At 42.6% G+C, this 14,841-nt stretch overlaps 1 protein-coding gene across 1 annotated transcript in view; it reads left to right on the forward strand.

The window, feature by feature from the left end:
- LOC143788008 (melanopsin-B-like) overlaps nt 1-12,723 on the forward strand; it is a 441,953-nt gene extending 429,230 nt beyond the window's left edge. The window contains exons 7-8 of the mRNA XM_077277326.1: nt 1,263-1,406; nt 11,737-12,723. Of these exons, the coding sequence (XP_077133441.1) occupies nt 1,263-1,406; nt 11,737-12,144 (552 nt within the window). The 3' untranslated portion in view covers nt 12,145-12,723. The remainder of the gene's footprint in view (nt 1-1,262; nt 1,407-11,736) is intronic.
- The last annotated feature ends 2,118 nt before the right edge of the window (nt 12,724-14,841 follow it).

The raw sequence follows: 14,841 nt of genomic DNA on the forward strand, positions 1-14,841 counted from the left end.
TGAATTTGGCGGGTCCTTTTTTGGGTCATATGGGCGGTGTTTTCGGGTCTTTTATTAACCCCCTTTTTTCCTGCTGACCGCACGCTGGTCGCGAAATTGACTTGCCGTTGATTTGCTTTCCTCCCTAGTTAATGCGTGCGCAAAGCAATCTTGCCTTGCGCACGCGCAGTATGATTGCCATGGTGTAAATTCACGTCATTATGCAGGGACCCCTTCTCGACCATGATGTAAACTTACGTCAAATGTCGTATAATGGTTAATATTAAAAAGTTGGCCAAAAATTATCCCTCTTATTCTTTTGTGATCAGTCACACTATTGTGCATTTGAACGAGTATCCTATGCTTGAAAAAAAGTTGTTTACCTACAATTTTGGAAAGGTGGCAACAATTTTGTCAGGCCCATTTTGTTGTTTTGTGTGAAAATTATGTCCAATTGTCACGTATATGTCAGAGGCTGCAGACCATTGCACTGTATCTGTCTACAGAAGGTCTCAGTAGTTTGCTTTGCAGACAACTGGCCACCTCCCCTGGTGCTAATGGCCACACCAGGACTTAAGTGTTGATCTACGTCCTGCTTGCTGCTTGCAGGCGTGGGTGATTATTTTTTATTTGCACTTCACCGATGGAGGCTTGGAGCTGTAGCAGTCTGCTAGTGTCCTTTCTGATGTTTTGGAGGATGTCCATGTTTCTCACTGAGCCTTCTCAAGCTAAGTGTTCACTTATTTCGTTTGTGTATCCTAGTTGTCTTTAGTAGTAGTGAGGATTGACTAGCGCTCATCTTGTCATTCCCGACGCAGGGCTTATCACCAGAGTCAGGCAGGGATTAGGCATCCTGTTTGCGATAGGTGCGGAATCTATATAGGGACGATAGGACAGACAGGGTGAAGTTAGATCTGTCTAGGGGTCTCCACTCCTCGCTTCCCTAGTGTTGGGTCCCCCCTTCCCCTTATTCCTTTGCGTTGCACTTAGTCAGTCCTGTACTGTGCGTGACATCAGTCTGCCTTTTTTCCTATTTTTGTTTTGTGGTTCCAATACACACAAATCAAGTAAACATGTGTATAGCAAAACATATGTAATTGCGATACTTTTCTGGGAGAAATACTTCATTTTCTGGGACAATTTCAAGGGTGCCAACAATTTTGACCACGATTGTAATAGGTAGAACGTGTAATCCTTAGCTTAAATTTCAACTAGCTTGTTTCATTAATGGGAAAGAGGAGAAAAAAATCCATGCTATTTCACAATTGTTATTTTACATTTAGGTGTTAAGTGATGTGGAGCACGAAGCTGTACACAAGAATATGTGCTTTCAGAGAAGCAGTTCATTTTCATCAAGTCAAAAACAAGAACAAAAGGGAGAAATTATTTCGAAGGCGTGGAGCTGCAATGCCTTGCCTGAAGAAAAGGTATAAAATGAAATTTTTGTGGCAAGAACTCACTAAAAAGTTTATTAGAGCTTTCATCCAAGTTGATGTTATAGCATCACATATCACATGTATGTTAACAATCGTGTTTTTTTTCCCTGCAATTCCTGTAACTGGTGGGTTAATTAACCCCCTTTCTTTGACAGCCACACAGCAGTACTCCTTGTAGATAATTTTTTGAAAATGTGGAGACTCCAAGTTGGGTCTCCATCTGGTGGGTTGCCTGTAGTTGTCTGTAGTGGAAGGTGTCTCAGAGCCCCATTATACTATTTCTACTCTGGGGAAATTGATGCCACTTTAGTGGTGTGACAATAATTTTTTTTAAATGTGTAGACTCCAAGTTGGGTCTCCATCTGGTAGGTTGCCTGTAGTGGATGGGGTTTCAGGCCTGTCACTCATCTAAGCTACAAATGTTGGGCCAGGCCCTTTCCTATCCATCCATGCTGCGCCATTATAAAATTTCTACTGTGGGTCAGTTGATGCCACCTTTCTTGATGTCTGACCCTAATTTTTGGAAATGTTTTGACTCCAAGTTGGTTCTCTTTCATGTGTGTGGCTGTATTTGGAAGGGCTCCTGGCACAGCAGGCCTACATCGGTCACTCACCCACCTCCTAATTTCAACTTAATTTCATAGCTGTAAATGCTGGTCCAGACCCTGTCTCATTCATGGCCCATGCCTGACTGCTGCACCAAATTTCTATTGTGGGTCAATTGACGCCACTTTTCCTGATGTATTTCCCTAATTTTTGGAAATGTTTGGACTCCAAGTTGGGTCTCCTTCATGTGTATTGCCTGTGGCAGTAGAGTTTCCAGACCAGCAGACCCGCACTTACTTTCAGTCAACTACCTGTGTTACTATCCCTAAATGTTTCTAACAATAGCAGTCTACGAAGCTGATATTTGTGCCACCTGAGTGTGGCTGAGCAGAATAGCAGTTTCAGCTGTTGCCTGAGGTATTAAGGCTTACAGCACAGCAGGCCTACATCGGTTCCTTAATCACCTCATAATTTTAACTTAATTTCAAAGCTGTAAATGCCAGCCCAGACTCTGTCTCATGCATGGCCCATGCCTGACTGCTGCTCCATTATAACATTTCTACTGTGGGTCAATTGATGCCACATTTACTCATGTATGTACCTAATTTGAGCTGTTTTGGCAGCTTTTGGACCCTTCTAAAGGTGTTGACTAGGGTTGAGCGACTTTTCCTTTTTTGAGGTTGAGTCGGGTTTCACGAAACCCGACTTTCTCAAAAGTCGAGTTGAGTGAAATCGGCCGATCTTCTTGAAAAGTCGGGGTCGGGGATAGGCCAAAACACGAAACCCAATGCAAGGTTATGGAAAATCTATATATTTTTATATTTTCTTCAGCGCGATATATGTGAAAAGCCGGTAATTCAATTGCCGGCTTTTCATTTCTCCTGCCTAAACCCGACATGATATGAGACATGGTTTACATACAGTAAACCATGTCATATCCCCCTTTTTTTTGCATATTCCACACTACTAATGTTAGTAGCTATTAAATTTAAGGGTTAAATCGCGGAAAAAATTGGCGTGGGCTCCCGCGCAATTTTCTCCGCCAGAGTGGTAAAGCCGGTGACTGAGGGCACATATTAATAGCCTAGAGAGGGTCCATGGTTATTGCCCTTCCCCCCTGGCTACAAATATCTGCCCCCAGCCACCCCAGAAAAGGCACATCTGGAAGATGCGCCTATTCTGGCACTTGGCCACTCTCTTCCCACTCCCGTGTAGCGGTGAGATATGGGGTAATGAAGGGTTAATGCCACCTTGCTATTGTAAGGTGACATTAAGCCAGATTAATAATGGAGAGGCGTCAATTATGACACCTATCCATTATTAATCCAATTGTATGAAATGGTTAAAAAAAACACACACAATATTGCAAAGTATTTTAATGAAATAAACACACAGGTTGTTGTAATATTTTATTGTTCTCTCAATCCACCTGAAGACCCTCGCTCTGTAACAAAGGAAACATAATAAACCAACAATATACATACCATCTGTAGATCTGTAACGTCCCACAATGTAAATCCATCTGAAAGGGTTAAAATATTTTACAGGCAGGAGCTCTGCTAATGCAGCTGTGCTCGTGCCTGTAAACCCCGGGGAATGAAGGAAATGTAAGTCAATGACCTATAGTTACCTTCAGTCGCGGTGATGCGCCCTCTGCTGGATGTCCTCATATGACGTCGAGCGTGGGAAAAAGTTCCCAGGCTGCAGTTCATGAGGACATCCAGCAGAGGGCGCATCACCGCGACTGAAGGTAACTATAGGTCATTGACCTACATTTCCTTAAATTTAATAGCTACAGCGCCGAAATTTTGCACATACACACTACTAACATTAGTAGTGTGGAATATGCAAAAAAAAGGGGGATATGACATGGTTTACTGTATGTAAACCATGTCTCATATCATGTCGGGTTTAGGCAGGAGAAATGAAAAACCGGCAATTGAATTACCGGCTTTTCACAAATATCGCGCTGAAGTAAATATAAATATACTGTAAATATATATATATATGTGTCTCAATGACATATATATATATATATATATATATATATATATATATATATATATATATATATATATATATATATATATATATAAAACAAAACCCGACTTTGGAGCGAAGATCGCCGACGGCCGACCCAATCCCACAGTGAGATCGGGTCGGGTTTCACGAAACCCGACTTTCCCAAAAGTCGGCGACTTTTGAAATTGGCCGATCTGTTTCGCTCAACCCTAGTGTTGACTATGCGTTTGGTTTTACCTCCCTTTGAATTCAATGGGGTTTGGTTATGTTCGTCAAACATCGGGAAGTCCTCCAATCCGAGCAAAACCAAACCTTAAAAGGTTCGCTCATCTTTACTTGCCATCTGTTGCACATAAAATTATTGAAGATAAATACCTTAATGAGTACAGTTTGCAAAATGGGAACACTTCTGCGGCGTTTCCTCTGTACTAATACCTCAGGTGTTCTACAAATGCAATATGGAGACATGAAACACAGATGGCCTCTTCCCTTCTAACACTGAATAATGAATAAGTTGTCCTTGTACAGCTGTTTTAATTTGAAATTAAATAAATACATAATGTATAAGGATTTTTTTCGATTGTCAGCAGATTATGGTTCTATTAGCATTGATCTGCCAAATACAATCTGATGGATCTGACTAACTTTAAGTTGCCCATGCACATTTGAGGAAGACAGCCAAATTACATTTCAGTGAAGATTGCTGGTTATCAAATGTTGGATTTCGGCATCAGTGTGATATTTTGTTCACATGGGGATAAGCTGCTGCTATCAAACATTGATGTATATGAAGAAGTCAGGAAGACCAGCAGTTTCTTTTGGCCAAACGTTATTGAATCTGTCTGAGCATTTATACTATTTTGTGTTTTGCAGAGAATATATTGCAGAAAATAATTACAGACCTTTACATACACTCTATAGCTATCTATTTAATAAACTTTTTCTATTGACTCTACCTTAGAGGGAATATGTCAGCAGAGATTTGCTATTCAATATGAGAGCTGCATAATGTACAGTCTGAGAGTCTGATTCCAGTGATGTGTCACTTACTGGGCTGTGTGTTGTTTTAATAAAATCATTGTTTTATCAGCAGGAGATTATCACTACAGGACTAGGTGCTTCCTGCCTCCCAGTTAACTGCTCTGTATACCACACCGCCACCACTGACTAGCACCTTTCTGCTATTGTACAGTATACACAGAAAGCTGCCAGTTAGTGGTGTGGATAAGGTTATACATGGATCCTTCTCACTGCTGCTAGATCTGCAGCAATGAAAACAGTCATTGTATCTAAATGACAGTATGCAGACCAGCAAGTGATACATCACTGGAATCAGGGTATCAACCTCTACATTATGCTTCTCTCAAAAAATACATATTATAATCTGGTGATAGATTCCCTTTAAAACAGATCTATCTCTAGAAGACCCTTGCCCAGTGACGCCAGTGCTGATTGGGTGCCAGGCACCGCCTGTCATACAACTGCACGAGAGCCACGGGACCGTGACACAGCTAAAATGGCGCCTTCGCGGGAGGTGGGTATAAGCTTTTTATTTTATTGGCGCCAAACATTTATATCATAAAGGGGTTGTCCTAGTAGTGGACAACACCTTGAATGCTCATCTCTCCAGCCTCTCTGCTCCTCACTCTGACCAAATTAGTCATTGGCTCTTGTTCTTATCACAGTCGCCAAGCACTGACTCGCCGGGAACTTTCCTCCGCAAACCTGCATAAGGTCATGACACGTGCTGTGACCATCTTATCAGAACCATTTAGCGCTCGATATAGAGGATAAGATGAAGGGAGGTGTTGTGAATTTGCTTTTTGCTCCCTCTAGTGGTTACTAGTTTTTTTGACTCTGGTTTTTCTGTCATTCCTTTTATCCGCACCTGGGTCGTTAGTTAGGGGTGTTGCTATTTAAGCTCCCTGGACCTTCAGTTCTATGCCTGGCAACGTAGTTATCAGAGCTAGTCTGCTGTGCTCTTGTCTACTGATCCTGGTTCCAGTTATATCAGCTAAGTCTGCCTTTTGCTTTTTGCTATTTGTTTTGGTTTTGTATTTTTGTCCAGCTTGTTGCTAATCTATATCCTGACCTTTGCTGGAAGCTCTAGGGGGCTGGTGTTCTCCCCCCGGACCGTTAGACGGTTCGGGGGTTCTTGAATTTCCAGTGTGGATTTTGATAGGGTTTTTGTTGACCATATAAGTTACCTTTCTTTATTCTGCTATTAGTTAGCGGGCCTCTCTGTGCTAAACCTGGTTCATTTCTGTGTTTGTCATTTCCTCTTACCTCACCGTCATTATTTGTGGGGGGCTTCTATCCAGCTTTGGGGTCCCCTTCTCTGGAGGCAAGAAAGGTCTTTGTTTTCCTCTACTAGGGGTAGCTAGATTCTCCGGCTGGCGCGTGTCATCTAGAATCAACGTAGGAATGATCCCCGGCTACTTCTAGTGTTGGCGTTAGGAGTAGATATATGGTCAACCCAGTTACCACTGCCCTATGAGCTGGATTTTTGTATTCTGCAGACTTCCACGTACCTCTGAGACCCTCGCCATTGGGGTCATAACAGTTTGCCAGGCCAGTATTAAATGTTTAATGCATTGCAGAAGAGGGATTATAAGAAAGAAGATTCTGAGTTTTTTTTTTTTTTTTTTTCTTTCTTCTTCCCCTTTACCTCAGAGTGGCTATGCTTGCTGCAGACATGAATGTCCAGACCTTGATTACAAGTGTGGACCAGCTGGCTACTCGTGTGCAGGGCATACAAGACTATGTTATCAGAAATCCTAGGTCAGAACCTAAAATACCGATTCCTGAACTGTTTTCCGGAGACAGGTTTAAGTTTAGGAATTTCGTGAATAATTGTAAATTGTTTTTGTCCCTGAGACCCTGTTCATCAGGAGATTCTGCTCAGCAAGTAAAAATTGTTATTTCGTTCTTACGGGGCGACCCTCAGGATTGGGCTTTTTCGCTGGCGCCAGGAGATCCGGCATTGGCTGATCTTGATGCGTTTTTTCTGGCGCTCGGTTTACTTTATGAGGAACCCAATCTTGAGATTCAGGCAGAAAAGGCCTTGCTGTCTATGTCTCAGGGGCAGGACGAGGCTGAAGTGTATTGCCAAAAATTTCGGAAATGGTCCGTGCTGACACATTGGAACGAGTGTGCACTGGCCGCTAATTTTAGAAATGGCCTTTCTGAAGCCATTAAGAATGTTATGGTGGGTTTTCCCATTCCCACAGGTCTGAATGATACTATGGCACTGGCTATTCAAATTGACCGGCGGTTGCGGGAGCGCAAAACCGCAAATTCCCTCATGGTGTTGTCTGAACAGACACCTAATTCGGTGCAATGTGATAGAAAAACCGCAAATTCCCTCATGGTGTTGTCTGAACAGACACCTGATTTAATGCAATGTGATAGAATCCTGACTAGAAATGAGCGGAAAATTCATAGACGCCGGAATGGCTTGTGCTACTACTGTGGTGATTCTACACATGTTATCTCAGCATGCTCTAAACGTATAGCTAAGGTTGTTAGTCCTGTCACCGTTGGTAATTTGCAACCTAAATTTATTCTGTCTGTAACTTTGATTTGCTCACTGTCATCTTATCCTGTCATGGCGTTTGTAGATTCAGGTGCTGCCCTGAGTCTTATGGATCTGTCATTTGCTAAGCACTGTGGTTTTACTCTTGAACCATTAGAAAATCCTATTCCTCTTAGGGGTATTGATGCTACACCATTGGCAGCAAATAAACCGCAGTATTGGACTCAGGTTACCATGTGCATGACTCCTGAACACCGCGAGGTGATACGTTTCCTGGTTTTACATAAAATGCATGATTTGGTCGTTTTAGGGCTGCCATGGTTACAGACCCATAATCCAGTCCTGGACTGGAAGGCTATGTCAGTCTCAAGTTGGGGCTGTCGTGGTATTCATGAGGATTCCCTGCCTGTGTCTATTGCTTCTTCTACGCCTTCGGAAGTTCCGGAGTATTTGTCTGATTATCAGGATGTCTTCAGTGAGTCTGAGTCCAGTGCACTGCCTCCTCATAGGGACTGTGACTGTGCTATAGATTTGATCCCAGGCAGTAAATTTCCTAAGGGAAGACTGTTTAATCTGTCGGTACCTGAACATACCGCTATGCGTTCATATATCAAGGAGTCTCTGGAAAAAGGACATATTCGTCCGTCTTCTTCCCCTCTTGGTGCGGGATTCTTTTTTGTGGCAAAAAAGGACGGATCTTTGAGACCTTGTATTGATTATCGGCTTTTAAATAAGATCACTGTCAAATTTCAGTATCCTTTACCGCTGTTGTCTGACTTGTTTGCCCGGATTAAGGGTGCCAAGTGGTTCACCAAGATAGACCTTCGTGGTGCGTACAACCTTGTGCGCATTAAGCAAGGTGATGAATGGAAAACCGCATTCAATACGCCCGAAGGTCATTTTGAGTACTTGGTGATGCCTTTTGGGCTCTCCAATGCGCCTTCAGTTTTTCAGTCCTTTATGCATGACATTTTCCGGAAGTATCTGGATAAATTTTTGATTGTTTATCTGGATGATATTTTGGTTTTTTCTGATAATTGGGATTCGCATGTGGAGCAGGTCAGGTTGGTCTTTAAAATTTTGCGTGAAAATTCTTTGTTTGTCAAGGGCTCTAAGTGTCTCTTTGGTGTACAGAAGGTTCCCTTTTTGGGGTTCATTTTTTCCCCTTCTGCTGTGGAGATGGACCCAGTCAAGGTCCGAGCTATTCTTGATTGGACTCAGCCCTTGTCAGTTAAGAGTCTTCAGAAGTTCTTGGGCTTCGCTAACTTCTACCGTTGTTTTATCGCTAATTTTTCTAGCATTGTGAAACCTTTGACGGATATGACCAAGAAGGGCTCCGATGTAGCTAACTGGGCTCCTGCTGCCGTGGAGGCTTTCCAGGAGTTGAAACGCCGGTTTACTTCGGCGCCTGTTTTGTGCCAGCCTGACGTCTCACTTCCCTTTCAGGTTGAGGTGGATGCTTCGGAAATTGGGGCAGGGGCCGTTTTGTCGCAGAGAGGCCCTGGTTGCTCTGTTATGAAACCTTGTGCCTTTTTCTCTAGGAAATTTTCGCCTGCCGAGCGAAATTATGATGTGGGCAATCGGGAGTTGTTGGCCATGAAATGGGCATTTGAGGAGTGGCGTCATTGGCTCGAGGGTGCTAAGCATCGTGTGGTGGTCTTGACTGATCACAAAAATCTGATGTATCTCGAGTCTGCTAAACGCCTTAATCCAAGACAGGCCCGCTGGTCATTGTTTTTCTCCCGCTTTGATTTTGTTGTCTCGTATTTACCAGGTTCAAAGAATGTGAAGGCCGATGCTCTTTCTAGGAGCTTTGTGCCTGATGCTCCTGGAGTCGCTGATCCTGTTGGTATTCTTAAAGATGGAGTTATCTTGTCAGCCTATTCTCCGGATCTGCGACGTGTGTTGCAGAGATTTCAGGCTGATAGGCCTGAGTCTTGTCCACCTGACAGACTGTTTGTCCCGGATAAGTGGACCAGCAGAGTCATTTCCGAGGTTCATTCCTCGGTGTTGGCAGGTCACCCGGGAATTTTTGGCACCAGAGATCTGGTGGCCAGGTCCTTTTGGTGGCCTTCCTTGTCAAGGGATGTGCGGTCATTTGTGCAGTCCTGTGGGACTTGTGCTCGAGCTAAGCCTTGCTGTTCTCGTGCCAGCGGTTTGCTCTTGCCCTTGCCTGTCCCGAAGAGACCTTGGACACATATCTCCATGGATTTCATTTCTGATCTTCCGCTATCTCAGAGCATGTCCGTTATCTGGGTGATATGTGATCGCTTCTCCAAGATGGTCCATTTGGTTCCTTTGCCTAAGCTGCCTTCCTCTTCCGATCTGGTTCCTGTGTTTTTCCAGAACGTGGTTCGTTTGCACGGCATCCCTGAGAATATTGTGTCAGACAGAGGATCCCAGTTCGTTTCCAGGTTCTGGCGATCCTTTTGTAGTAGGATGGGCATTGATTTGTCGTTTTCGTCTGCTTTCCATCCTCAGACTAATGGACAGACGGAGCGAACCAATCAGACTTTGGAGGCTTATTTGAGGTGTTTTGTCTCTGCTGATCAGGACGATTGGGTGACATTCTTGCCGTTGGCTGAGTTTGCCCTTAATAATCGGGCTAGTTCCGCCACCTTGGTTTCGCCTTTTTTCTGCAACTCTGGTTTCCATCCTCGCTTTTCTTCGGGTCATGTGGAGCCTTCTGACTGTCCTGGGGTGGATTCTGTGGTGGATAGGTTGCAGCAGATCTGGAATCATGTGGTGGACAACTTGAAGTTGTCACAGGAGAAGGCTCAGCGCTTTGCCAACCGCCGCCGCGGTGTGGGTCCCCGACTACGCGTTGGGGATTTGGTGTGGCTTTCTTCCCGCTTTGTTCCTATGAAGGTCTCCTCTCCCAAATTTAAACCTCGTTTTATTGGGCCTTACAAGATATTGGAAATCCTTAATCCTGTATCTTTTCGTCTGGATCTTCCTGTGTCGTTTGCTATTCACAATGTATTTCATAGGTCCTTGTTGCGGCGGTACATTGTGCCTGTAGTTCCTTCTGCTGAGCCTCCTGCTCCGGTGTTGGTTGAGGGCGAGTTGGAGTACGTGGTGGAGAAGATCTTGGATTCTCGCCTCTCCAGGCGGAGGCTTCAGTACCTGGTCAAGTGGAAGGGCTATGGTCAGGAGGATAATTCCTGGGTGGTCGCCTCGGATGTTCATGCGGCCGATTTAGTTCGTGCCTTTCATGCCGCTCATCCTGATCGCCCTGGTGGTCGTGGTGAGGGTTCGGTGACCCCTCACTAAGGGGGGGGTACTGTTGTGAATTTGCTTTTTGCTCCCTCTAGTGGTTACTAGTTTTTTTGACTCTGGTTTTTCTGTCATTCCTTTTATCCGCACCTGGGTCGTTAGTTAGGGGTGTTGCTATTTAAGCTCCCTGGACCTTCAGTTCTATGCCTGGCAACGTAGTTATCAGAGCTAGTCTGCTGTGCTCTTGTCTACTGATCCTGGTTCCAGTTATATCAGCTAAGTCTGCCTTTTGCTTTTTGCTATTTGTTTTGGTTTTGTATTTTTGTCCAGCTTGTTGCTAATCTATATCCTGACCTTTGCTGGAAGCTCTAGGGGGCTGGTGTTCTCCCCCCGGACCGTTAGACGGTTCGGGGGTTCTTGAATTTCCAGTGTGGATTTTGATAGGGTTTTTGTTGACCATATAAGTTACCTTTCTTTATTCTGCTATTAGTTAGCGGGCCTCTCTGTGCTAAACCTGGTTCATTTCTGTGTTTGTCATTTCCTCTTACCTCACCGTCATTATTTGTGGGGGGCTTCTATCCAGCTTTGGGGTCCCCTTCTCTGGAGGCAAGAAAGGTCTTTGTTTTCCTCTACTAGGGGTAGCTAGATTCTCCGGCTGGCGCGTGTCATCTAGAATCAACGTAGGAATGATCCCCGGCTACTTCTAGTGTTGGCGTTAGGAGTAGATATATGGTCAACCCAGTTACCACTGCCCTATGAGCTGGATTTTTGTATTCTGCAGACTTCCACGTTCCTCTGAGACCCTCGCCATTGGGGTCATAACAGGGAGGACTAAATTTACATTTTAAGACTGTTTTTGACTGTTTTTTCTGACAGTATTATATGCAACATATTTAATTACTGTACATGTGATGTCAATCCATCGTAGTACGTATCATTAATTAAAGAAAATGCTGATGTACCTGTTGCAAAAATAATTGTTCTTACATTTCTGCCGTTTAGATTATGTCAACCACACGGACGGTACAAGATCCAATTAAGAGAACAGAGAAAAGGAGCACAAAAGAGATTCTTCTATCAAACTCACTCAACACAGTTATCTATCCAATTGGTTTAGAATCCATCATCAAAGACAATATTAAAAGTAATCCAAAATTGAAGGACAGTGACGTGACTGGAAATCTAGACTGGATCATTCATTCCACAATTCCACGTATTGTCATCATCCCGACCTCAGAAAGTAGCATCTCTGAAGGACAGGAAGAGGTTGACAAAGACCTTGATGGAGGAAACGTAAAAGAGTTGGATGATGATTTCTTCAACTTTAATATTGATACAAGTTTATTGGATTTTGAAGGATTGTCTTCAACTGCGGACCTTTTTGAAGTGGTTGAAAAGTTTTTGTCATGAAAGAAGTAGAAGTATAGATTTCACAGAGGGTATAAATAGCTCATATGTAATAGGAGAAACACGCAGCATTAAAATATGATTGGTAGAATGGCACAAAAAGTAGTGTTCAGGTCAGGAATGGATTGATATAAGACTAGAGTCCATATAATGATACTGGAGAAATAAGAAAATCCCTTAAAATTTTTGTTAGTGTTGATGTGACTGTAATACAATGCATCTGTATTTGACAGTTGGACATTACATCTTTAGAGAAATATAAGACAGCAATATACAACTTTTCACAGCATCTAAGCTTGCGTAAGGGTGGTCATCAAAATCTTAGTTACCGTATTTACAGGAGCTAAAATGCTCCTATTAGTGCATCATTATGTTCCAAACGATATACAAGAAAAAACACTGGATTTCATGACTATACCTGCATTTCAAACAATGATCTTATGCACTGATAATTAGCTTGTCTGCAAATACTAAATGATTATTATCCATGAGTGTCTATCAAGTAACCGATAGGTTGGATATATATTTCACTACGCAACAAATATTTAACAAATCTATTTCTTTCATTTGCACTAAACTGATACTTCCAATTATATATTTATGACTAAAAAACAGGTTAAGGCTAGTTTCACATTTGCGTTTAAAAACGCAGCGTTTAAAACGCAAACGCAGGTGGTGAAAAAAACGCATGTAAACGCGTGCAAATGCTGCGTTTTTTAGACGCATGCGTTTTCATGCGGTAAAAAAACACGACGTTTTGACGCGTTTACATGCGTTTTTTCCTGCGTTTGCGTTTTTGAAACGCATGCTGAGAAGTGTGTGACAGCTGCTGATCATCAAAATCATCTAGAAAACCCACTATAAATAGAAATAGCTAGGGTTGGGGTTAGGGTTAGGGTTAGGGTTAGGGTTAGGATCCCTAGGGTTAGGGTTAGGGTTAGGGGTAGGGTTAGGGTTAGGGTTTGGATCCCTTTATCACCTTGATGGTGGGGGGGTGGCTTATCAGTGTGTATTCTTGTTTTTTTCTATTGAAACGCATGCGTTTAAAATGCAACCAAACGCATGTGCTTAAAAACGCATGCTTTTACATAGACAGCAATACTTTTTTTGCCGCAAAAAAGCGAATGCGTTTTTTTGCGGCAAAAAAACGCCTCTAGAAATTACTACATGTTGCATTTCTGCAACCAAACGCAAGCATAGAAACGACGCATGCGTTGTCAAACACGGCAAAACGCATACAAAAAAACGCATGCGTTTTTATTGTTAAATATAGGAAAAAAAACGCATGCGTTTTTTTGCGCTAAAACGCAGCGGCAAAAAACGCAAATATGAAACCAGCCTTATACAGGTTTTAAACTGGAATAACACAAGTACACAAAAATAGCTTTAAGGTTTGTTTTAGAGAACTTATATGTATATACCTTGTTAGGGAATTGTGAGTTAATAGATGGAGGTCTTATGTTCTTAATATAGGACCTTTCACCAAATGTTTTATGTTGGACTGAACACAAATTAATAGTGGCTGCAGAGCAGAATAAAACATTTAGTTTTTTATTTCGCCTCTCTGTTGCGAAGATATTAGCTATCTAAGTATTTGGCCCTTAATGAGTTAATGTTCATTGAATTCAAGTGGATATTATCAGAGAGTTTTCACTGGGGGTGTTTACTTCTTTCCTCTATATGTTGCTGACCAATCATAAGCAAAAAGCAACACACAGGAGAAAGAAGAACATGGCCAACAATAGCTTAGAGCAGGTTTTTGAGTGTGTGAGATGTGATGATACATCTTTGATCTCCTGAATTAACCCTCTAATGAGTCAGCACATCGCAAGTGAGTTTAGCTGTGACACATTATAAACCCTTCTATCAGTTTTCCTCCTTTCAAAGCATGGTCACCTCTGTTGTATTGTCCCCCATCCCCCCACACACATTGCTTGCTCTGAATTGTGTCAGTATCACACTTATGTGTATTGTGCTCAGCTTGTAATCACTCTGCTGGGAGTGTCATTGTGTCTCACAGATAAGTAAATTGCTTGTTCTAGACTGCTCCAGTGTGAGCATTAATGACACCCTGGTCTCTCTGCAGAGAAATTATATGTTGTTTGATCACAACAGACACAAATGTTATTACATCTCACACACTGAGAAACATGCACTAAGCTATGGTGGGGGTGTGCTGCCTGCTTATGATTGGTCAGCATCATACAGGGAGAATAAAAACACACCTCCAATTAAAACTATCTGATAAAAACCACTTGGACTTAAAAAAGTTAACTCATTAGGTGTCAAATACTTTCATTCCTAATATTGCTTAATGGAGAAGCAAAATAAATTTAAAAAGTTTTATTTCATTCTGCAGCCACTATTATGTTTTGCGTGACAGGTCTTCTTTAACTCTTAGGAAGAGTAGAGAACAGGTGGAGAACCTGTCCTGTCCTTATTCTACAAAAAGTCCATTCTAAAGGCCAATGTGCATTTCTTAAAGGGTTATTACTATCACTGCCTTTCATGACCGAGAAAGGAATAACTGCTTTTAGGTCCCAGCCACCAGGTTAAGAGTTACAAAAACAGTTATAGGGAATCTGTCACCCCAAAAATCGTATATGAGATAAGGCCACCGCCATCAGGGGCTTATCTGCAGCATTCTGTAATGCTGTAGATAAGCCCTGATGTAACCTGAAAGATAAGAAAAACAAGTTA

The sequence above is a fragment of the Ranitomeya variabilis genome, chromosome 1 (assembly GCF_051348905.1).
Source record: "Ranitomeya variabilis isolate aRanVar5 chromosome 1, aRanVar5.hap1, whole genome shotgun sequence".
Classification (NCBI taxonomy): domain Eukaryota; kingdom Metazoa; phylum Chordata; class Amphibia; order Anura; family Dendrobatidae; genus Ranitomeya; species Ranitomeya variabilis.